The sequence below is a fragment of the Chroicocephalus ridibundus genome, chromosome Z (assembly GCF_963924245.1).
Source record: "Chroicocephalus ridibundus chromosome Z, bChrRid1.1, whole genome shotgun sequence".
In the NCBI taxonomy this organism is placed as follows: Eukaryota; Metazoa; Chordata; class Aves; order Charadriiformes; family Laridae; genus Chroicocephalus; species Chroicocephalus ridibundus.
In genome coordinates this window covers 13,820,357-13,845,617 of record NC_086316.1, presented here as the reverse complement: position 1 = coordinate 13,845,617, position 25,261 = coordinate 13,820,357, and the positions used below count along the sequence as shown (strand labels likewise).

Here is a 25,261-nt window from a genome sequence, read left to right as displayed (position 1 = left end):
TTTACTTGGAAAATCCTATGACCCATGCTTAGAATCCTTGGAATAGGGGGTAAATGCAGGCTGTAGTACCTGGTGGGTGACTGGTTTGTATGACTGAGCAGAAAACTCCACTTACACAAAGTCAAAGATTAGAAAAGACCTGACAAATGCTCAGAGCATCTCAGCAACACAGTATGGAGGAGACAGGTTTTACCGACAGTGCTGACACACGGGATTTTTTGCTTCTTTCCATCTCACAGTGAGTCACATGTCTGAGGAACACCGGGGGGGCTGTGCCTTTTCATATGCTTGAAAATAGACAGTGGAAACTTGTATTTATTTCTCATGATGTGAATCATGAGAAACAAAAGGAAGGTTGCCGAGACATCTGGAATCAGAAATGATCAAGAAGGGAATAATCAAAGTCTGTTAATAGTTGGAAGGGGAAAAGAAGGACAATGAACAGCTTGTCTTTGAAAGACAAATTCTCATCTGGACGTGGAAAGAAGTACCTTTTTTTTTTAAGAGGCGGATGTTCAGCTGACCTGAGAAACATTATAGTTTATCAATAAACGTATACTGTCAACATTGGCATGGTGGAACAATAGTAATTTTTGTTTGTAGAGCATCAGCTCTAATCAGCCTTAATAGAAAGAACTCACCCCTCTAATAGACAAATCCCTAAAGCTTGAAGCTGTAGTACTCAGCAATGGAGACACTTCCAAACCACATACTAGATGACATCAGACCTTTTAGAAAAGTGCCAGTTAATATTTGGACATTAAACCAATACATCTGTTTAGAATTTCTGTGCTTTAAAATTAGTTGCATACCACAGCTGCCTTTCTTTTGGAGTTTTAGGGCTTGTTTTTGGTATTTATTTTTTTAAAGATCCATTTGTTGAAGAGCCCTATAAAGCAAGGCAAATGTTACTATTTAATTTGTCAAATAAGAAACCAAAGCTCAGGTAATCAAAGTAGTCTACATAATGTATGAGGAGCTATTAAGATAGGAAATTCTGAGTAGAAATTATTTTTCTTGGATTGCATAGTGATTTGTTGGTAGATCCAGAAACAGGTAGTGTCAGTGATTCCAAGAATACTCTTGATCTGTTCCTAAACCCTAGCTTTGTGTATGCATTTGGAATAAAGGAAATGAAAACTGAAAGGCTTTAGAAAGCCTCCAATCCCATGCATTTCTAGCCCTCCAGGAGAATGCTTGACAGAGTTTCTGGAGGGATTAAAATTGCAGATCAAAGAGAAAGGTTTTGCCTAGGTGTTTGTTTACTCAGGACCTACACGATTACAGTCTTTTGAATATTTGGTTCCAGATCCATGGCTTTTTGAGCACATGATTTGCAGAAGAAAGGCTGTAAAGTTCAACGTAAGGATCCATCCAGCCCAATAGAGGATGTCCATGAGAGAAGGGTACAAGAAAAGGGGAAGGTGCTGCTTCCCATCTTCCAGCAATACACATGGTAGAGACTGTCTCAGAGGTGTCAGACCATCCTTTGATCTGGGGGATTCTGGCAAGAATGAAGGTCTCACAAATGGCAGTCCCACTGTTTTATCTTCATGTTGACTCTTTGTTGTGCTCACTTCAGTTTTCTACTGGTTTGGGCTGCATTGAGAATTTCTGCCCATAAATTCTCCTGGTGAAGAACAGAGCAGTCAGAAGGTTTGGGCCAAAGATACATCCTTCTGTTCTCCCTTGAAGTGAAAATAAGGGATCTTAAACTTTATGCCCATTTTGTTTTTCATTTACACTTGCAGTTCCTTTAAATACTTTATAAATTGTCTTTGGACAGGCATATTTTAAAAACTCTTTATGCCACATTAGCTGCCACATACAGACCCAAAATTTTTGAATAAAAATCAGTGCTCATTTTAGTTTTCAGGTTGTGTTGTAACTTGAGTTAGATGATTATCAATTAACTAACAGTATATATTTTTGCTGCAGAGATCACAAATATCTGTAACTGTCCCAGGGCACAGCAACAGATGTCAGGAAAGTAAAAAAGAAAAAAAGTACAGTAATTTAATTGCCTTCTGAGAAACCAACAGCAGCAAAAGAGAGACAAATTCCCACAGCTGAAGCTTGTTGACTCAAAGAAATTGGGGTTATTTACTTGTGTACATTTGACACTAGAATTGCGATAAAGTTTTAGTTTTGCATAGTCCATGGCTCCTGCAGACAATTGGGTTGCAGGACGCTGAGGACTTAAATTTGAAGCTGCAGCTGCTTGCACATGAGCTGGGAAGCTTTACAGTAAAGCAAGCAATGATGTAAATATTCAAGATGAAAAAATTGTCACATGGAATGTAGCCTTCAGCTAAAATGAAGGATTTCTTGTTGTCTCTCATGTCATCTACCCAAGCTTTTCCTAGTATGTCTCCTATTATGAGGGCTCATCTGTTAACACACAAAAAACTTGTTTTCATTCCATTTAAAATATGTCTTAACAGTTCCTTTTTAAATAAAATTTTAAAATCTTCCCATTCTCAGAGCAAATGTGCGTGACAATAACACCTTCCTTGATTTTTTGAGCAGGCTTTTCTTTATGTGAGATTTTATAGGGCTAATTTACAAAAGTTACATTTGTTGTATCAGGATCTTGTTTTGTTGGTAGTGCAGTTTCCCCCTAACATTTTTTATCATCAGGTTGGGTTTTGCAAATATGAACGGAACAGAGTCAGGCTCTGATAAATGTCATTGACTTACATTAAGATTTCTGAATCTAAAATCCGAATCTTTTGTAAAACCTTTCTAAGGCAGACTGATTCTGTATAGCATAACTGGGATCATTAAGCTAATGATTTCTGTCATTGGAAGTAGTTCAGAGCCTGTAGACCAAAACAAAGAAAAAAGCTCAGTTCTTTTTACCCGCTGCAGTCTGTGTTCACTGCTTAGCCAAAGCTGTCCAAAAGGTCTGTCAAAATTTCTCCAACAGGTGGGATCCTCAGACATACGCCAGTACCATTGTAGTCTGCCAGACCCAGTTTAGGGGGGATGTAGCATGGGACAACAAAACTGGATTTCTGCTTTGGCAAAGAGTTCTGTCAGGCAGCTGCAGAGATTCCCCTCATCTGAATTCCCTCACATCAAGTATTTATACACATGGATAAGATTCCCTGAGTCTTGTCTTCTCCAGAGTGAGGAGTCCTACCTCTCAGCCTCTCCTCATATGAGAGATGTTCCGGTCCCTTCATCATCTCTGTGGCCCTGTGCTGGACTCAGTTCAGTTAAGTTCATGTCTTCTACTGGGGAGCCCAGAACTGGACCCAGCACTTCAGGTGTGGCCTCACCAGGGCTCAGTAGAGGGAAGGATCACCTCTTTTGACCTGCTGCCAGTGCTCTTTCTAATGCAACCCAGGATACTGTTGGCCTTTTTTGCTGTGAGGATGTATTGCTGGCTTATGATTAGCTTGGTCTGCCAGAACCCAGTGCTCCTTCTCAGCAAAGCTGCTTTCCATCCACTCAGCCCTGAGAGTGTACTGGTGGCTGTGTCATTCTTCATTAGGGGCCGGAGTTTGCATTTACCCTTGTTGAACTTAATCGTATCCCTCTCTGCCTATTTTTCCAGCCTGTAGAGGATTCTCTGAACAGCAGGACACCCATCTCATGTGTCAGCCACTCCTCCCAGCTTTGTATCATCTGCAAACTTCCTGAGCATGTACTCTGACCCACTATCCAGACCATTAATGAAAATACTGAACAGCATTGGCTCTGGTCTTGAGCCATGAGGTATACAGCTACTGTCTTGCTGCTAACAACCCCCTTGCCCCAGTAGTTCAGCTGCTTTCGATCCACATTATTGAAAACTTATCGAACCCATACTTTGTCAGCTTGTCCACGATGTTATGGGTTACAGTGGCTTCACTAGTGTCAAGGTAAAGAACATCAACTGCTCTCCCCATTATCTGCCTAGCTAGTGACTTTGTAGTAAAGGCCATCAGATTGCGCAAGTGTGGTTTCCTCTTGTAAATCCATACTGACTACTCCAAATCAGTTTCTTGTCCTGCATGTATGCCCTCCAGGAGGATTTTCTGACAACACCTTCCCAGGGACTGAGGTGAGGCTGTCTGGCCTGGAGTTTCCCTCACTTGCCCTTCTTGAAGACAGAGGTGACATTTGCTTTCTCCCAGTTTCCAGGAACGTCCCTTACTCACCATCACCTTTTAAAGGTAATCAACAGTAGCCTTGTAGGGACAAACAGTTCCCTCACCACTTGTGAGTGCATCCCTTCAGGACCCATGGACTTACATATGTCCAGTTTGTTTAACTTTTCCCTAAGCTGGTCCACCTCCACTGAGGATAATTCTTCTTTTTCCATACTTTCCCTCTAGTCTCAGGGGCCTTGGATTTCTAAAGGCCAATCTTATTAGTAAAGACTAAGCCCAAGAAGGCATTGAGTACTTTGTTCTTTTCTGTATTTCTGTATCATTTGCCACCAGTTCCCGTGCCCCATCCAGCAGCAGGCTGACGTTTTCCCTAGTTTTCCTTTTGCTGTTTATGTATTTGTAAAATCCCTTATTGTTGCTGTTCACATACCTTGCCAGATTCGACTCCGCTTAGGAGCAACTTGCTCATCCATGCAGGTCTCCTGAAACATTTGCTTGATTCCCTACTTGTCAGGACAGACCTTCCTTGAGCTTACAGGAGGTGATCCGTGATTATCAGCTAGCCCTACTGGACCCTTCTTCTCTACAGGATTGTATCCCATGGGATTCTTCCGAGCAGATAGATCTCTGAAGAGGCTTCATGTAATGTGCTTTCATGTAATCCAAGGTTTTGCCCTCCTGTGTCCTCTTGGGATCCTGACCTCTACCACCTCATGATCACTGCAGTCAAGGCTGCCTCCGACTTTCACATCCCCCACCATTTCTTCGTTCTTCAACAAGTATCACGTCCAGCAGAGCGCCTTTCCTTGTTGGCTCTTCTGCTACCTGTGGCAGCATGCTGCAATGCACTCAAGAAGTCTCCTAGATTGCTTGAGCCCTGCTGTTCTGTCCTTCCAGCAGATATCAGGGGGGTTGAAGTTCCCCTTGAGGACCAGAGGCTGTGACTGTTAAAATTCTTCCACTTGTTTGCAGAAATCCTTATCTACTTTTTCCTGAGCAGGCAGTCTATAGCAGATAGCCATGTTGGTCTGCCTGCTAAACTTGACACGGAAGCTAACTGACAACTGACTCCTGCAAGGCAGAGCTCTTTGCAGTCCTAGTGCTCTGACACAGCAGGTCACTCCCCTCCTTACCTGCCCTGCCCCTCCTTCCTTAAAAGCCTGTGTCTCTCCATTGCAGTGCCCCAGTCGTATCCACCAATGTTTATAATGTGGTCACTTGGAAGAAGTGTTACAATTTCTGATGTGCTTATAACAACCTTTTATATGCAATTTTGTGGTATAATCATAGAGGGCAAACTAGCCTGAAACAGACCTTGCCAAAATGTTCCTTGCTGTAACCAGTGGATGGCAGCCCCCCTCTTTCAAAACCCCTTGGGATGGTGTAGCTGACAGCAGTTCAGAAGTGCCAAGAGCAGTGCGGGGAGACATGGGCAGGTGACTCTCTGGGGAGGGATAACGGGGCAAACAGAATCATTTTCTATAAAACCTCGCAGAATGTAGCTAGTTATACAACCTTACTTGTTCAGAAAATATTTCTTGGATGATAAACCAGTGTCTTGTAGGCAAAAGGAACATAGACTATGGAAACATAGACTATGAATCAAATCACAGATAAAAGTTTGAATGATTTAAAACTGAAAATTGCCTTCACATCAGTGTGGCTGATTACAAAAAGTACAGGCTACTGAAGATCAGGCTTACTAGATATAGATTAATTTGATTTTTTTTTTCTTCAGGACTTATAATGAAAATTTCTATAAAACTGTATTTTGATTTTCATAATATTTTTTTCTTGAATAAAATGGCAGTGAACCACGTCTTTCTCTTGTTTATATTTTGGCTGTGTTTGGCTTCTATATGTCCCCAGCGTTTTCCTTTATAATGTTGACATTCATCTTGCCTAGATTTAATCACCCAGATAGGATTTCAAAGCTGTGAACTTCCACCACCAATCCTGTTCCCCTGGGACTGAAGTTTTGACATATAACCTATCTGTCAGAATATGATCCCAAAAAGGCAAGTAGTTTGTCTTCCCATGTGAACTTCCAATACCCTTTGCTAAGCAAAATGGACACGGCTTTCTTTTTTAAACTTTCTATTGTTAATTCCTAGTGACTGAGACAGACAAAGAAAGGACTGTGAGGACTCTCAGCTGCAAACTCCAGCCACTGATTCCACCAGCCAGCCTCTGCTGGCTTTGGCAGATGGCTCTTTCTTAGCACAACATCTTTAATGGCCCACTTCCCCTTATTGGCCAGGGACAAGCTATAAAATCATCTAATGTTACTTAAAGATACCTATTAAACTTTTCATCTGTGTGCCACACTTGAAGTCCACACACTGCCTTGTTACTAACATGGTTTTCCCAAGAGAAACAGCCACAAAGCTTCTAATTTTTATTTCAGTTGGTTTTGAACATCTGCATTTTGAATTTTTTTTTACTTCAAATTTTTTTTGAAGCAGAAGCGCAAAGCTCTCTGAATGTTGACTTTTGGCTTTGATGGTCTCAAAGGAAAAAGATGATCTTGGGGTAGCTTTTAAAATCTCAGAAATTATTCATGAGTTGGGCATGACAGCATGTGAATGCCAGAAATGAGAGATTCTTTGAAGAAAGCTTGCTCTTTGGGTTCCCGGAATGTATAAGAGGCAGCATGTGAGCAATGGACAATCTCTGAATCTAAGGCCATACTTACGATTAGCTTCCAGAGGTGTGGTGAAACTTTACTGCCTGAAAGAATAAAGAGCAGTAGGAAAGTTGCAAGAGTTTTCTGTGATCTGGCAAGTGGGAAGAGCTGTTTACAAAAGTCTTACACACCGAGGGCACCGGATTAGTTCTCTAGTGGTGCCATACACCTGTGCGCTACGTTGAAATAGCAGAAAATGGTCACACTGCCATGGTTGACTGACTATGATTAATTGCCTGAGGAAGTCAAGCAGGCCAAGGGATGATCAGTGGGTGAGCTAACAGAATAAGGAGCAACAAGTGAGAGACAGCTGAAGTAGATTGTACTCCAGCTTCAGTGGCAACTGAAATTGGTCTTCTTCTGAGAAAGATCTTACCATTCCTGTTAATGAGGTGTTGCTGCAGGGAATGGGACAATTAACTTTCCTACTGTTGCTTTACTTTAGGAATTAGGTATTCAGTGTTACCTTGTTGATCTGCCTTGCTGGTGTATTGGTTTGTCTCTTGAACCAGTTGACCCAAACATTATTTTTATTAGTGAAATCCATCTCCTTGGTTACCTTTGGGTCTGTATTCATCTCCTTCTCCTCACACCCTGTATTTTTTTCATGCGAGCCTTTCCCAGCTGTATGACTACATGGTCTGTAAGACTGCATGGTCTTCACTGGCAAGTGCTGAAGGCAAAGGCAGGGACTGGGAGAATGAAGAACCATCCACTGTAGGTGGATGCATCAGGTTTGAGATCATCTAAGGAACCTGAAAGTGCGCAAATCCATGGGACCCAATGAGATGCCTCCACGGATCCCGAGGGAACTGGTGAATGAAATTCCTAAGCCACTATCCATCATATTTGAGAAGTCATGGCAGCTCAGTGAAGTTCTCACTGGCTGGAAAAGGGGAAAAATAAATCCCATATTAAAAAGGGAAAAAAGGAAGACCTGAGGAACTACAGGCCAGTCAATCGCACCTGTGTGCCTGGTAAGATCATGAGGCAGATATTCGTGAAACTTACGCTAAGGCCTACGGAAAATAAGGAGGTGATTGGTGACAGCCAACATGGCTTCACTAAGGGCAAATCGTGCCTAGCAAATTTGGTGGCCTTCTGTGATGGGGTTGGATAAGGGAAGAGCAACAGATGTCATGTACCTGGATTTGTGCAAAGCATTTGGCGCTGTCCCACATAACTTCCTTGTCTATAAATTGGAGAGAAATGGATTTGATGGATGGACTACTCAGTAGATAAGGAATTGTCTGGATGGCCGCACTCAGAGAGTTACAGCCAGCGGCTTGATGTCCAAGTGGAGACCACTGATGAGTGGAGTTCCTCAGGGGTCAGTATTGGCACTGGTGCTGTTTAACATCTTTGTCAGTGACAGTGGGATTGAGCGCACCGTCAGCAAGTTTGCCAATGACACCAAGCTGTGTGGAGCAGTCATCGTGCTGGAGGGAAGGGATGCCATCCAGAGGGACCTGGACAGGCTTGAGAGGTGGGCCCGTGCGAACCTCGTGAAGTTCAATAAGGCCAAGTGCAAGGTCCTGCAGGTGGGCCGGGGCAGTCCCAAGCACAAATACAGGCTAGGCGAGAGTGGATTCAGAACAGCCCTGAGGAGAAGGACTTGGGGGTGTTGGTGGATGAGAAGCTCAACATGAGCCAACAATGTGCACTCGCAGTCCAGAAAGCCAACCACATCCTGGGCTGCATCAAAAGAAGCGTGGCCAGCAGGTCAAAGGAGGTGACTCTGCCTCTCTGCTCGACTCTTGTGAGACCCCATCTGGAGTATTGCATCCAGCTCTGGGGCCCTCAACATAAGAAGGACGTGGACCTATTGGAGCGACTCCAGAGGAGGACCACAAAGATGATGTGAGGGCTGGAGCACTTCTCCTATGAAGACAGGCTGAGGGAGTTGGGGTTGTTCAGCCTGGAGAAGAGAAGGCTCCAGGGAGACCTTATAGACCCTTCCAGTACCTAAAGGGGGCCTACAGGAAAGATGGGGGGGGACCCTTGATGAGGAAGTGTTGTAATAGGATGAGGGGTCATGGTTTTAAACTGAAAGAGGGGAGATTTAGATCAGATATAAGGAAGAACTTCACTGTGTAGGTGGTGAGACACTGGAACAGGTTGCCCAGAGAAGTTGTGGATGCCCCATCCCTGGAAGTGTTCAAGACCAGGCTGGATGGGGCTTTGAGCAACTCAGTCTAGTGGGAGGTGTCCCTGCCCAGGGCAGGGGGCTTGGAAGTAGATGATCTTTAAGGTCCTTTGCAACCCAAACCATTCTATGATTCTGTGATCTATATGGATTACCCATAAATCAGAAGCCATTAATTTTCAGTCTATTGTAATAGAAGCTAAACTTCATGGCAATTTCAATATGTACTGCTTATTTCTCTCGTATTGTGGGGGTTAGAACGGTAAGGATAACCTCATGAAATCAGTTAGAGTTTTGCCAGTCCTCACATTCTAAGTTTGTAAACAAGAGCCAGAAGTGTCTAAGAAAAAATACTGGTTGTTATTTTTTCTGGTTTTTGTCTGAATATGATTTTCAGAGTTTTCTTGTCTCATATGAGAATAATACAAGTGGGCGAACAAAAATGCTAAATAAATTTACAGCCATTAGAAAGTTCACAAAAATAAGCAAGCTAATGAAGAAATTTGGTAAGGCATCAAAACGAAATCATATTGTTAGACGAATAATTTGACTCTAGAAAGTTTTCTTTTATACAAGTAATCAAGAAGAGGACAAGGGTCAGCCTTGGAGGCCTGCAGGACTAAAGAGAGCTTTGCAATCCACTACTTGCATGGAGCAGTATCTTGCTGTTAACATGAGGAAAATATCAAGTAAGTAGAGCAAAAGAGAGAATGAAAAATGAAAGAAAGCACAAATCATGTATGATTCCACAAAATCATACCTTCTATATTAAGCACGTGCCTACATCTACACCTCTTCAGGTAGACACCCAAGACCAAAGACGTAAAGTGGGCAATGGTAATATTAGGGAATCTTGCCATCAGCCATCCTTACGTTGTGTATTTTTTTATTTTTACTGACCCCCCCGAGCTTTCTGACAACAGGAGTGTGATGCTTGAATGGAATCACATACATACTCAAAGACTAGTTTAGGGAAGTTACCTTCGGAGGTCATGTTATCTCCTCTTTCTCCCCAAACTATGGGGTTTCTAAAGCGATTAGAAATCAGAATGGCAGAAATTGTCCTTCTTTGTCACAGAGATTCTGCTAGAAAAATTAAAGAGAACCTTTTAATTGTATGTTCTCAGTTGGAACAGCTTAAATTTAACTAAAACCAGTAATTTAAAGGTAAGTGGATCTGGAAGGTTGATCTGTATGCTGACTAATGAGGCTACGCATTTTGCACTTGGGTTTCTCTCTTTAATATTTCTAGAACTGCTACATGTTCTCCTTTTTCCACCAGAAAGTTCAGCAGAGATGCTTCAGCTGCTCTTAGTGCTTAGTAGTGCATCCTGAAAACATCTGTGTGGTAAACAGATTTTTTGAATTGGCCAGGTGCCACAGACATCTAAGGTTCAGGGATTGATGCAGCCTTTATTCTAACCCAAAGTTTACTGCTAGGAAGGATGTGAAAATATTATGGACTGTACATACTGCTTCATGATCTATATTCAGAGAGAGCTTTCTTTTTAAATATATATATATACAAAAAAAATATTAATTTTTTCCCTCTGTTTTGTGGTTTTTAAGTGATACTCTCCACAGTAGCAGCAACACTTCTGTAGGGACTTACTGTGACTCGATGATGGTCTGGAGAATTTCTAAAACTGTAGCAGTTTTTTGTCCATAGCAAATTTTGAATGGATGAACACACAATGGGGTCAGTGTGTCTGTGTACTCTGTCTCTGTGTACTCTTCAGTCATCCTCTATGCAAACTTAAATACACCTTAAAAGGTATCTTTTGACTGAGTCTGTCTTAATAACTGGAAAGGACCAGATTTTTAAATTCATTTCATTTGCTTAGTCTTCTGAATTTTGTCTTTAGTGTCAACATTTCAAACTTTTTTTTCTGCAGAATCGAGAAGGCTCAAACCTTGCATTTAAATTCGGGATAGTTATTAAAAGATTTTGTGTATACATGTACATAAAACCAGCCCAATTTTTCACATAGCCAAATGACTGCAGGAGCATAAGTGCTGCAAGAAAAAATGTCCTTGTAGGAACACTTGCGATAGTGCCCTAAGAGTTCCCCACACTCCCTAAGGCAGCATGATCTCTTAAGACCTTGGAGAGATCTGGGCACAAAGTCATTTTTTAACGTCTTGCAGCCTTCACAATGTTTGGAATATGTTGACCACGCTCCGAGACTGGTATGTGCGTTGTCCTGGGAATAGTCCCACTGGAAAAGTTTCATTACTGACGAAATAGTGCATCCTGAAAACATCTGTGCTGTAAACAGAGCAGGGGTGGAAGACTCTAATCATGGTGATGCTTTCAGGGGAAAAATAAACAGATTAACAATGACCTTAAGCCTGTGGAGAGCAATGCAGTTGTATCCATTGGGCTCAGGGTAAACTTAACTCAGTTTTCTTAAGCAGAAATTTAGAAACTGTACTAGAATGTATAATAATGGACTGTCCATACTGATGCAGTGCTGCCGTTGAACATTTATTCATATTTACTGTTTTTTTTTATAATACAAAAGGTGACATTTCTAGGAAACAATGAGTGGATTCCTAACCATGATGTAGCCAGGAAGTATGACTTGATGTAGAAATTACTACGTGAAATTCCGTGCCCTGCATATTGAACAACACTACAATGTAGTCTCATTCTGTGAAGGCCAAATGGAATATAACAGCCATCTCTTTCTTCTTACCACTTCTGTTCTGTCTAGGTTTTTACCCTCAATATAGCATGTTTGTTACAGAATTTTTTTGAACACAGTCTGTAATAATTTTTCTTTGAATGTCGTTGTATTTTCCAGCACAGATCTATGCTGAATCTGAGTGGTGGGCTGCAGAGCGTCCTCAATACTTTCTCTGTTCCTCAGAGTCATGTCTTAATTCTTAAATCATAGAATCATAGAATCTTCATGGTTGGAAAGGAGCTTTGAGATCATCGAGTCCAACCCTACACACACAAAAAAACCCCTACAATCTCTGCCACTAGAGCATGCCCTGAAGTGCCACATCTAGATGTTTCTTAAATACCTCTAGGGACGGTGACTCAACCACCTCCCTGGGCAGGGTGTTCCAGTGCCTGACCACTCTTTCAGTAAAGAGACCTTAGATATCATCTAGTTCCAAATGTAATAGGTGAACCTGCTGGATCTCAGGGAATGCACAAATAACCAATTCCTTAAAGAATATATTGTCTTAAGTTCACAATTGTTTAGTTAGCGTTTGTAGAAATCTACTTTTAAGGTTCAGCAAGCCTCTGTGTATTTGCGTATGAAGGCACTGTACTGAAACTGTGGACATGTAACAATACTTCACTCGATCCCTTCCCCTGCTTCCACTTCTCATGCAGTAGCCTCTTGCGGCGCACCCACAGTTCACACCATGCTCTTGTTAAAAATTAAATGTTTTGCTCAGTGTTTTGCTCTTGTGCTGACAGAACTGTGTGATCCGAGGAGAGAAAATCAAGTACTTGGCCTTTGCAGACCATCAGTTTTATCTTATTACAGTTACTAGCAATAACCTCCTTGCTGTGAAAATGTTTGAGTTTACTGCTACTGTTCTTTAAACAGTCCCACTTCCATGGCCATGCTAAGCTGTTGCTGTCAGCAAATTCACAACTGCTGCTGTGTTTATCTCTGAGACAGGAGGAAAGAAAAAGGCACAGTGCCTTGAGCATGTGAACTCCAAGGCCTCTCTGAATGTTCTGTCACAGGTGGAGTTCTCCAGTATAGTCATAACAAATTGCACTCCATTAGGCATTATTTCCTAACATTCAGCTTCCTGGAACATCATTAAAGGGTAGGTTGGCAGGCTGGCCTGTTCACTGTCATGAAGATCTAATGTTTTAAGTCACACTGAACTGGAAGTCCTGAGGGTGAGAGGAGGATTTAAGAGAATACTATCGATGCTGTCCTTGGGATTTTAGAAATCAAAAGTACAAACAGGTCTCTTGTGAGTAAGCAGGAAGAAATAAGAAATCCATTTTCTGTATGATTTATTAATGTTGGGTTGTTTTGGGTTTTTTTTTCCATGGAAGAGGATTGAGGCCAGCACCTACAGATACTCTTCAAAATGCAAAAGCGAAACCCTTTTTGAAAGTCTGTCCTTGCCTGCCAGCACACCGGCCTGTCAGAACTCTGCTAGTAATCATGTATCAGAGACATGGGTCTGTAGTAGTTTGAAGCTCCTCATCCAGTTCTTGGCAGTCCTTTTTTCCAGTAATGCAGAGATGACTTCACTCCAGGTGCTAGTAGTTAATTTGTCTTTGGCAGCACTGTCTGAGGTGTAGGTGCTCAGCATCTTACACAGTTCATTGGTGCTCAGAGCCTGAACACACAGACTCAAAGCCTGCAAGCACAACAGAAGTGGCAGCTGGCACCTGTGCTGCTGTGTGCTTCACTTTTTAATGATGAAGGATAATCGCTGAGTCAAGACCACATTCGCTCATCATCCAGCTTTACAGATAGGAAATGTTAAGTGTCCAGATGCATAAAGCTGCCAGCTCTCTGTCAGGTTTTACGCACAAGTTTTGTCTGTCCTTCGATGTTTTAAGTTTGAGGCTGTTAGTTACAGTGTGACCATATACATGCCCATAAAGTTAAAAGGTGATTGATGACACCATATGAGCAGTGGCAGAGATCATGTAAACTTAAGTTAAAACTATAGATAAAAATGTATAGACATTAAAACATTAAACATGAAGATAAATTAATGTTTGTGATGATTAATGTCAAACATACAGATAAATCAGTTTCTTCAGCAAGAAACTGAAAAGTATATGTTTAACTCTGTAACTGAAGTGGAGTAATCACCCTTGCTAGTGTAAGTGCACTTAGTCTTACTGTAGATTTCTAAAGCTGTGCTAAAAACAACAACCAAATCCCTGTAAACCCCACATTCAGTTAAATTACCCCTGCATAATTGTCGTGGTTTGACCACAGCCAGCAACTAGGACCATGCAGCTACTTGCTCACTCCCCCCAGTTGGGATGGGGGAGAGAATCAGCAGAGTAAAAGTAAGAAAAAACTTGTGGATTGAGATGAAGACAGTTTAATAGGTGAAGCAAAAGCTGTGCGTGCAAGCAAAGTAAAACAAGGAATTAATTCACAGCTTCCCATCGGCAGGCAGGTGCTCAGCCATCTCCAGGAAAGCAGGGCTCCATCATGCGTAACAGTTACTTGGGAAGACAATCGCCATCACTCCAAATGTCCCCTCCTTCCTTCTTCCCCCAGCTTTATATACTGATCATGACGTTGTATGGCATGGAGTATTCTTTTGGTCAGTTGGGGTCACCTGTCCAGCTGTGTCCCCTCTCCACTTCTTGTGCACCCCAGCCTGCTCGCTGGTGGGGCTGTGTGAGGAGCAGAAAAGGCCTTGACAGCTTAGCAACAACCAGACACACCAGTGCACCATCAACACTGCTCTCATCCCAAATCCAAAGCATAGCCCCACACCAACTCCTGTCAAGAAAGTTAACTCCATCCCAGCTGAAACCATGACAATAATAAAAACAATGTGAGGTCCTAACCAGTATTTCAATTTTGGATCTAAGGTGAAAGGAAAGGCAGAAGTCTAGATGGCATTCATTGTGTGTCTGCAGAATGGGGTGGGGGTATATGCTGTTTTTCTAGCATACATAAAAAAGTATGTTATTAATTTGTATGGAAAGCAGGCACCCTAAAGAATCATTTTATGATTCCATGTTTGAATTTCTTTAGCTTTTCATTTATGAAAATTAAGGCCTAATGAGTGTTTTCATGTTCTTCTTGTGAATGAAATAGCAGTAAGTAATGCAGAACTACTTTCTACGTTCTACAAAAAGATATTAAGCTAAAATAATCTTCGCTGTATTTTTTTTTCAGTTCTGTGATGTTCATTAGGCGTTAAATGGAGTAACAGAAAAAGTTTACAGGCAGTTTTCAAGACCCAAAGAAGAGTTCATGCAGCTGAAGCTGTTGCAATGTAGAAATGTTCTTTATATAATAGTCAAAAGATCTGTTGATAAGATGATGTTGCCCATGACTAGTGAGGCCTGAGGTGTTTCTTCTAAAGACAGTGTTCGAGTCTGTCAAAAATCTTTGATATATCAAATTTTGGTGAGTGGGAATTGGTGTGTGGATGCTGAGCTAGGGAAGGATTCAGAGTGTATTAACCCTGTAAAAGATCTGTTCAAGAGAAAATTCTACTCTAGTGAAATCAAGGGGCTTCCCTTTCTCAGATGAATTTGATAATAGAGCAAAACAACTTATTTTTGGCTAGTTATGTTTTAAAATATTCCTTTCAGTTGTTTTATTTGAAAACTTTTGGTCCTGTAGTACATTTGATTTATTTTCATTCAAAAATTTTAATTAGCACATGAATTTTGCAAAAGTAGTTTGTTGTGATCAATTTAATGCAACTTTTGAAATTGTTTCTGTCATTGTCCTTTGCCAGAGACATTAAAATAATGTTATGCTGCTTAGCTTCATGATGCTTTAAAAGTAACAGTATACTTTTGCTCGTTGATTTTCCAGACTCATTTTCAATGAAATTAGTGGTAAAGCTTCTTTTGATTTCCAGGTACCAGATGGAGCTCTAGGCATCTGATGAGACAGATCTTATCTATTCATGACATATTAGAAGAATCTGTTTAAATGATAGTAGCCCTTTTTCATAGGCAATAGTAGGTTTTGAGTGGCTTGTAAATCCAAGTGTCATTGGCCTGTACTTTAACAGTAAAGATAGTCTTATAGGTGCATACGCAATCAAAATAGTCAAATCCTCTTTAAATGGCTTTAGTTCCTGTTTTGGAATTTCACTGGATCCAAAACCTCTCAGTCAATGATAGGTTTTACACAGGCTTCACAGTATGATTGTGTGTGGGAGTGTTTGCACATGTGGATTTGTGGATTTGTGTGTGTGCATCTGCCTGCTGACATAACCTGAAATCTCTTGGAAAGTCTTGTCGCCTGTGAGCATAAAGGCCTGTGTACTCTGGTTCCGATTCCAGAATGATTCCTTTCATGAGATAAATACGTTATTGCAAAATGCAGGAGCATTTCCACGAGCAGGACTTCACCCACTGGGCTACAGAGGTGTGCTGTGTCTTCTGCTGCCTTCTGACATTGCAAGTCTTCTCTTCCGTTCAGCACAGTGGCTTCAAGATGGCACAAAGAGTCCAGCTGCCCAGATTCACTAGCTTTCTATTGATAAACATAGTTCCCTGCAAAACAGTGGAAAGAGTTTTGAGTGTCCTTAGCTCAGGAAATACTGCAAAAAAACCCTGAGTGATAAAAGACAGACAATGCTACCTTCTCTGGCTCTGCTCTAAAACAAAAACAGTCACCACTGCCTTTGGCACTGAACCTGGTGCAACCCGTGCGTACCAGGCACGCACAGAGCGTTCCTCAGAGGAAAGTGGGATATCCCGTGTAGTGTTTGAACATCAGTTAGTGTTTACATGGGAGTGAGGGACTGACCTCTTCCAGTAAGGTAGTTCTGAGAAAACAGGAGAAGCAAAACTTGGGGTGCCGTGCGGGATCCTCGACTGAGCAAGGGCATGGGCCGGCAGTAACTGAAGACAGGGTTGCTCAGGTTGCAGTTACAGACTTCTGAAGAGTGAATCTGGCTTAGCTCTCATGTTTGAGAGTGCTTAAGTGTGCTGGAAGGGGGTTGCTTGGTTCTTTTTTCTTCAGCTGATGGGTTCATTCAATTTTACAACCCTTTAACAGTTGTAAAAACAGAGTAGTGAAAAGCATCTGTTGTGTTACACCCAGATCCCATGTTATAAAAGCAAAAATAGTTAAAACATGTAAAAGCAGATTTAAAAGCCCCGACTGGCTCTTGCTTGTCATTCTGCAGAATTCTCTCCCAGGATGCTGGACTTTATTCCAGGCTGCGCTGTGGTAAATCAGGATTAACTCAAGCAAAGTCAGGGACCAGGATTCTGTTCTTGGGTTTTTTTGTTCATAGTTTTCTGGGTCAGAACTTCCGATCTTCCACTGAACTTCCCTTGCATGCTGCTATATAATGGTCTCTCCTTATATCTTGAAAGAGCTACATTTTACCGGAGGGGAAAATAACTTATTCAGAACTTCTAAATCACCTCTGTAAGGAACTATTGATACGCACTGAGGATATTCTCATACATATAAAAGATTCCTAATTCAGCACAGATATGGAAGGGCCAGAAAATGACTTGTATTAGGAGACACAGGGCATGTGATCTGAGGGGTTAGAACTGCCTGAATGTTTCTTCCAATGGCCTTCTGAAAAGGAATTTAGCACAGTAATCATTTGAAGAGCAAATGTTTCTTTTGTGATACTAACCTTTCACCTCCTGCTACTTGTTAGTGTCATGCCATGAGTTTTGGCAGACGTAAGGCCTCTGTTTTTCAGTTAACTGCTGGGAGATCTTGTCTGGGAGACAGGAGGCTGTTTTGCCTGATTCTGAGTGCATCTCCAGGACCATGTTGCTTGCTGCTTCTGATAATGTTTCATCTTGCTGCATCTTGCTGCATCGGTAAGCTCAAGAGGGGCCCTTAGAACAGCACATTTCTTGCAGTGTCCCTGTAAAATTAATGGGCAACCAGAATGTTTGTTTCCTGAAGACATCAGAAGTTAATAAGAAAAATAAAAGCCATGCAGGCCAGTGGTGCACTCAGCATGGAAAGCCAAAACCATGTCATTACCCAGAAATCGTCAGGCCGTGGTAAGTGCTACAGGAACAAAACTATTAACAATCTGCCAGGGGAGGAGGAAAGTTTTTCGATTGGTATCTTGACCAGGCTCTAGTGTTCATGCATACATTTTCCTTATGTTCACTCATCTGGTTAATAAACTCTCTTTTCCCATCCTAGGCTGTTATACTGCTAAATAACTGCTATATTTTCTGTCACAGAAGAGGCTACATTTTGTTCACCTGTACTATAGTTTCTGTTAGGGCAGGGAGAGCTCTAAATAATTATAATGGCTCTCCAAACCTATTTATACTGTGTATATATTCATGTCAGATAAAGTTGTTGAAATGCAATGCTCCAAGAAATCTCATTTTGTTACTATGGCAAAGATGGATCTTCCAGGGCAGATAAATGTGTCTGATGAATTACACTGTCACACAACCATGGTTCTGCAGCGCTCTGTGGCATTCAGTGCTCTCATTGCCTTCAAGACCTGCAGATCTATTCTAATGGGTTTACCAGCCTGATTATTGTCTGGGGTAAAACTAGCCTTGCTTGGTACAGGCAGCAAGATTATTCTGCTGTCTGGCATTGCAGTGTTTCTCCTCTGTTCCTCTGCAGCAGCAGAAGCAGAAGCAGTAAGTAACAGAGAAGGGGTCAGTTTGTAGTCAGGAACTGCCACTGTAAATTTGCTTAAAATCCAAGGGATCTGGCTTATGCAGCACAAGGATTTAGGTGCCTCTGTCCTCTGATTTCAGAGTCAATTCCTTTGCATACTTAGGTGTTTCACAGCATTTGCATTGTAAGACATCTCTTCTAATGAAGTTGTTAATTAAATGGCAAAATTTAGTGCCATCACCCATTTCGTGATATGCAGCAGCAGGGAGAACTGTTGTGGATGTTTAAGTAGTGCAAAGCCTCAGATAGTTTTCTGATCTGCACCCGGTTGCATTTAGAGTTCTCTCCAGGACAGCACACGAGTACCTTTGTTGAAGACGTGACAGTCAGACTGCTGATTTATTTACTCAAGAGTAACACTGTTAGAGGCAGTCCTGCTTAAAAAGAGAAAAGGTCATCATTTTGCTTAGAAAGCCATGTAACCTTTTTCTTTCTTCTGCTCTCTCTGATACAAAAGCAGAAAGGAGGGCAGTATCAGGAGGATGTAGGTACATGGTAGTCTAGTTTATCCCTAATATTTTGCAGCTGCCTGCTTATTTATGTGAGGAACAAAGTTCAGCAAAACTGACATTGTTTTCACTGGCCCTTGAGACAGACACTTCCTTGACTAACACGCTGAGATAACATTAAACATCAGTTTGGATCAGGATAGGTGTTTTTGCAGCAAAGCTTCCAGCAATAGTCGAGGGCATTTTTTGCAAATTTTTGCAAATTTTTGTACTTGGGGCAGAGATAGGAGAAGGAAAACATGGAGGGAAGAGGGGATGAAGGGTTTGCTTCAGCTGCCTTCTCCAAATGGTCAGTTTCTGGTAACACTGTTTTCTTCCTCCTTATTATAAAACTGGAAAAAATTCTTACTTTCACAGGTTGGTGTGTTTTTAAGCTGTGTTTGCAATGGTATAGTGTGAATCCTTTTGCCAATGGAGAAGGGAGTCTCTCTTTCTTCCCACATGTGTATTTTTTAAAAAAGAATGAATTACGACTGTGGCCTTTAGGAGGATCTTTGAATGTGCAGCAAAATTTCTGCACAATTGCCAAAGGGCTTACATGCTTCCCTTGAGGAAGGCAAGACTTCAAACCACAAAAATGCATAAGGTCAAAGATGCTCATGTGTCTGGCATCACAGAAGATTTAACTGGGCAGTCATTCTCACTGCATGTTACAGGCAAGAGTGTAAGCCAGCTGAGAACCGCATGTAACAGTACAGGCAAAAAGTCTGGGTGATTCTCTCTGGTTCCTCAGTGTGGGCTTTCTGGGACCATATACATTCTGACTCTTGCCTGGAGATAAATGAATCAGGCAACAAAGACAAACTGTATCATGACTTTTCTTCTTTGTCCGCTCTAACCTGTGCAACTGACCTGCTTCAGGGGAGGCTGATACATAGTGAAGTAAGAACATTCAAGATTGCCATATAGTAAATGAGACAGACTTCTTGCCTGTCTTATTCATCCTAGACCTTTAGTTACCCTCTGTTATCCTCACCTAATTTAGTTTCTTTATCTTTTAGTCTTTCTGTCTTATCCCACTGTTGTTTGGTTTTTTTCATCATACAAAAAACAGGTTTTGTATCAAGAGGCTTTAAATAAGGACCTTCATCATGGCATGAAAACTATGTTTTGAACGAACAGACCATTAATTCACTGCACAAGATGGTCCGCATACTTTCCCCTGATATTGTGACCAGCCTTTTGAGCAGAGAGCAGTCGTAATAGTGCTTTTGGGGAGCAAGTGTCATGAGAGGAGCGCCATGACACTGTCTGCAGTAGTCATGTATGTGGAATACTCAGAGAAATAGCACAACAGATCAATCACATGCCTGTCTTTATTAGCACTGTGCTGTATGTCTGTTTGGTGGATAGATTAGATCTAGATGCTCACCCTGGCACAGGAGCACATCACCTGATAGCAAGTTAAGAACAGGTAAGGAATGAAGTTGATAGCCTACAGAGAGCTGTGGGAATAAAGCTGTTTTTAAAAAGGAGGGGAAAATCCCTTCATTTTCCAATGGAAAAGAGCTTGATAAATGGATCAGGCAAGCTGAATTTTGGAAGTTATGGAGAGGCCTGCTCATGTTAGGAGCAGCCTTTTCTATCAAGTCAACAGAAGCAAAAAGTTGAAGGGAGTATGGGGAGGCTGGAGCACGGGGGAAACGACCTGATTGTTGCCCTGTGCTGCTGTGGTGTATCTGTCACCAGGGTATTTGGGTGCAGCTTTCCTGCAGGAGGAGACCATCTATTAGTACAGCACTGACAAGTCCAGCACACACTCCAGAGAATTGTAGGTAGAGTCGTGCTGGCCGTGTTTGTTACTGGTTACACCATGCCTATCTACCCCCTCCTGAATTGTTTCCCAATTGCACATACAACCCTGAGTTAAATGAGCTTCTGTGGTGCGACTGGGATCATTTGAAAGCTGCTTGCACGTTCTTGGGACATAATGGGAAGCTCTGGGGTTTTGAACACCAGATTAACAAAGAGAACCTGTCTGTTACTTTCTTCTTATACAGCAGCACTGGGGCTCAGCCTATGAATGAATCAACACCGCCAGTTCACTCATCCAGAAATACTTTTTTCAGCAAGTAGCAGCTAGTGCAAAAATTTCAGTGCCGTCTTTGTATTTCCTTGCCTTTTAATAACCACAATTTAGTAATTTAATTTCATGGGTTTATATTCTGTCTTTTTACAGTATTGCCTTGCAGATACTAAGACAGTCTTCTTTCTTCTTGGAAATATTTTTCACTGTTGCAAAGCATCCAAAGTTTAAATAAATACTTGGGCTTTTGGTGGTTTGCGTGTTGTTTTTTTTTTCTTCCTTTCCTTTTTTAACTACACAGTTCCAGGAAAGGAATTATTAAACCTGGACTCCATGGTAAATGAGGGCTTGGAGGGGGAGAAGGCAAAGGCTACTGTGGCTGAGCTGAAGGACAGAGAGCAGACTCCTTAACAAGTCAAGGATCTAAATCTAAGCTATTGCGTTCCCAAGAGACAGTTGTAATGATTACATTCTGTGGTTGATTTATTTATAACTATAGCAGTTGCAGTGGGAACAAAACATTAGGCCAAATTCTGACCTCAGAATATAAATCTAGAATCATATCGCTCTGATTTTTTAAATTTTGATGGCATTACTTTGGATTCATGCTACTGTGACTGAAATCAGACTCTGTTCTGTTGTATTAGATTAAAATTTTTCTTACAGAAATCCTTTCTCCCATCCTTTTGTCTAATTTTGAAGACATAGAGCTGCAAGAGTGTATGTTTAATCTAGTGCTGTAGCCACCTGTGTGTGCTCATCTGTACCTTGAGGCTGACCAGACTGTGGGCCTCCTCCATGCTCCAGGGACAGACCGGCTGGCAGGTTCTCCAAGGCTGAGGAGTCCAGCTCACTGCACAGCTACCAGTTGCTTTCAGTGGCACAAGGAGGCACTTGTTAACTGTTCAAGATACCATGTCAGTTCATAAACCAGTTCTGCAGGAAGGGGAGAGAAGTCAGAGAGTCGTCATGGATTCTGCTGTAGCTAGGTGATAAATCTGCTGTAGCAGCAATGTTTAAGAGCAAATGAAGCAGAGGTAGCTTTGCAGAATTGGAGAAGTTCTGCAATGGCAAATGAAGATACAAGGCCTGTCTGAAAACTTAATGCACGTGAGGAGCAAGGGGAACACTGCAAGTTTATTATGTACCCTAGGCTGTTCTGAACCGGCTATTTTTTTTTTCTGCGTGTTGTTTCCGTGTCCTCAAATTGACTGCCTAACACATCTAAAAAGCTGATAGATGAAAAGTCCTCACTCGCAGCAGAAACAGTGCTTTAAGGCCTTTGCACTTAACTGCCTGTAACTGTTAAGTGGGAACATGGGATGCAGAGAAGTTAAAGGATTTGTCAGCTTATTTTATTCATCTTGTTTTAGTCGGTTAATATAGAAGTATGAGTTTCTTCATTATGGTAACATTCTTCAGTAACAATGATATGTCAACTCATGGAAGATAAAACTAATTATTCTCTATTTTGTGACGTGCCTATTCTGGATCAGAAAATGTATACCTTCAAGAATTCATCTCTCAGTTCAGCGAACTAGCCTGCAGTAACAAGTGCTAGCTATTCCCCTTCCCACCTTCTAAGACTCAACATTTTGTTGGGTGTATTTTTAAAATTCTGGCTTGGGTAGCTTTAACAAAAATGTAAAACAGGCTGCTGCTGTAATCATTCCTGAATTTAGCTATGCTCTAATGGCTGAAATGTGATCTCCCTGGTTAATAAGCGGCTAACTGGGGCTTTTGTTATGTTTTTTGATAGATTGTATTTATTTTGCCCTTGGAAATAACAACAGTCGTTTGTTATAATCCAGGTGTTTGGCTAATCCTATGGAGTTTTGACTCAAATATTGCCAAGATATCTATACATATTATCATTTCCGTAGCTTAGTGTCATAACTTCAGCATTTAGGCCTCCTCCTCTGTGGCCTTCAATATTATGCATAGCATTGAGATGAATGGATGTGACAACCAAAAGCAAACATTTCCTGAGGTGATAAAGTAGTTGTGCTTTGATAGATGCAGCTATTTCGCTGGTCCCTGGTTTGTACATCAGGAGTAAGAAGGGCTGCACTGCATCTCTCAAGACTTGCCTCTGCTGAATCCTTTACAGGCCAAAAAAAACCCAAGATGCTTTCCCACGTTATCTGCACTTCAGCGTTGGCAAATGTAGAGGCAGGTCAGGGATACCCTGAGCAGGACACTTGTGCGTGATGATGGGCTTCCCCTCTTGCGTGCCCGCAGACAAAGCGGTGTTCACATCCCCGGGGGATGTACCCTGGGACCTCCGTGGCCTACCAGGGAGTCCAGAACAAGGCACGTGTTTCTGCTGATGGCACCCAGACTGTTACAGCCACAGCTGATCGTCTATGTAATCTATAATCAAAAATCTGTTCTCAGTATGGAAATTCTCCCTGTATGTCCTCATGTCCTCCTCAGTGAAACTGGGCACATTGTCCACTAATTCACCACTCTTAAGAGTGCTGAGCGGTATTTAACAGGAGCCTAAAATTTGAAAACTAGAAAGCTTGCAACAGTGTTAATTTAATATCTCCATTTTCTTTCTGCAAATAATAAGTTTTTTTCTTGTTGAGAGCATGAGCTGGGCTTTTAGGAAGTATGGGTTTGGTTAGCTGTGAGTTTTTTTGTTTTTTTTTAAAAAAGCAATAACTACAGTTATGTAGAATCACAGAACGTGTTGGGTTGGAAGGGACCTTTAATGGTCATCTCCTCCAGCCCCCCTGTAGTAAGCAGGGATATCTTTAACTAGATCAGGTTGCTCAGAGCCTCATCAAGCCTGGCCTTGAATGTCTCCAGGGATGGGGCCTCCACCACCTCTCTGGGCAACATGGGCCAGTGTCTCACCACCCTCAGTGTAAAGAACTTCTTCCTAATGTCTAATCTAAACCTACCCCGCTGTAGTTTAAAACCATTGCCCCTTGTCCTATCGCTACATGTAATTCAAATATAACTAAAACATTAACTAAAAAAATCAGGAGGATGTGCAAGAAAGCAAAGTAGCAGTAGAGTTTCAAGTGTGGCACTAAAGTCTGAGTCACAATCATAGCAGGAGATGAACCCTTCAGCTTTTTGGGGCAGCTCAGTGGTACACAATGCCATGCAAGATCTGTCTTCAATGAAGGTGGTTTTACCTGGCTGTTTACTTGCAAGCATTGCTTTTGCTGCTGCATTGGAGTCTCCAGCTGCAAAGTGGTGTGACTAAGGTATTTTGGAAGAGCTGTTGTCTCTTCAAGAGTTTTTCTATTAGAAGAGTAATTAGATTGGCACACATAACTGGGAGGAAGGTGAAAGCAAAGAGGTCTGTCCTTCAGTCAGTTATTTCAAATTCGGTATTAAATTTGACGCTGTGAAATACCACCGTTGACTAAGATGAGCAGGAGAATGTCTATCACTTCTACAACAACTTCTGTGTGTATCAGTCTGGGGAACAGCCATCTCAGGATGTAAAGCCAGTGATATTACTGGGACAGTGTGCACTGCAGTGAAAATCACATTTCTGGACATCACAATACTGGGTGTACATTACAATACTGGGTGTACATTAAATTATTCAGGGAAAAAGGATGAGTACCTGTCGGTCTTGATATGTTAAAGTTGCTTAAGTATTTGGTTATCTTTGGTGCTAGCAGACAGATAAATATACATATTAAGTGATCTTCTGGATTGAAAGGGAAGCCTAGGAAGTCATAACCTAGGTTGCAGTTACAAACTCATGTTTTGCTCCAAAGCTGTTGTCGTGGGAGGATGACAGGATGGTTATGACAACCCTGCCTTCTCTGTTCACAGGTGTTCCCTTCCCAAAGAACTTCCTTCAGATCTGCAAGAAGATACTCTGCCGGCTTTTTCGGGTGTTCGTTCACGTCTACATCCATCACTTTGATCGTATCATCCTTATGGGGGCAGAGGCCCATGTCAATACCTGTTACAAGCATTTTTATTACTTTGTGACAGAGTTCAACCTCATAGACCGCAAAGAACTGGAGCCTTTGGTAAGTGTCGGGTCTGGGGGAAAGCTTTGGGAAATTTTCCGCCTCCCTTCACTGAGCCATTCCCACACTTGTTGCAGTTTGTTTCCTCTGGCAATAAAGTCCATGATTGAACTCAGGCAATTTAAAGGGATGAAGTCTTGTTTCTGTCCATAGACCCATTCCATCTGCTGCAGTATTTGTGTGATGCTCAGTAGGCTCAGTAGAAAAAGTGCAGTGTATTTCATAAGGAAAAGTACAAGGTGGGAAATACTGCCATTTGAAAATAGAAGTTCATTTGTCTTCTGCTTCTTCCTGTACTATGTATTTTATATACAATTTTGTTCTGTCTTTTTTCGTTGGTCAGTAACAGCATGGTACTCACAGCAATCATTTGAATGCATGTGAAGGGAACAGTGGTCTATATAAAAATGAATTATTTTGTGGATTTTTTTTAATCTTTAAGTAGGTGT

At 41.7% G+C, this 25,261-nt stretch overlaps 1 protein-coding gene across 3 annotated transcripts in view; it reads left to right on the top strand.

The window, feature by feature from the left end:
• Positions 1 to 25,261, top strand: part of MOB3B (MOB kinase activator 3B) — a 105,669-nt gene that overhangs the window by 52,212 nt on the left and 28,196 nt on the right. For all 3 annotated transcript variants that reach the window (XR_010069135.1, XM_063320720.1, XM_063320721.1), the window contains exon 4: positions 24,610 to 24,812. Coding sequence is in view for 2 of the 3 variants with exons in the window: in XM_063320720.1 (XP_063176790.1) it covers positions 24,610 to 24,812 (203 nt within the window). In the remaining variant the exon portion in view is untranslated. The remainder of the gene's footprint in view (positions 1 to 24,609; positions 24,813 to 25,261) is intronic.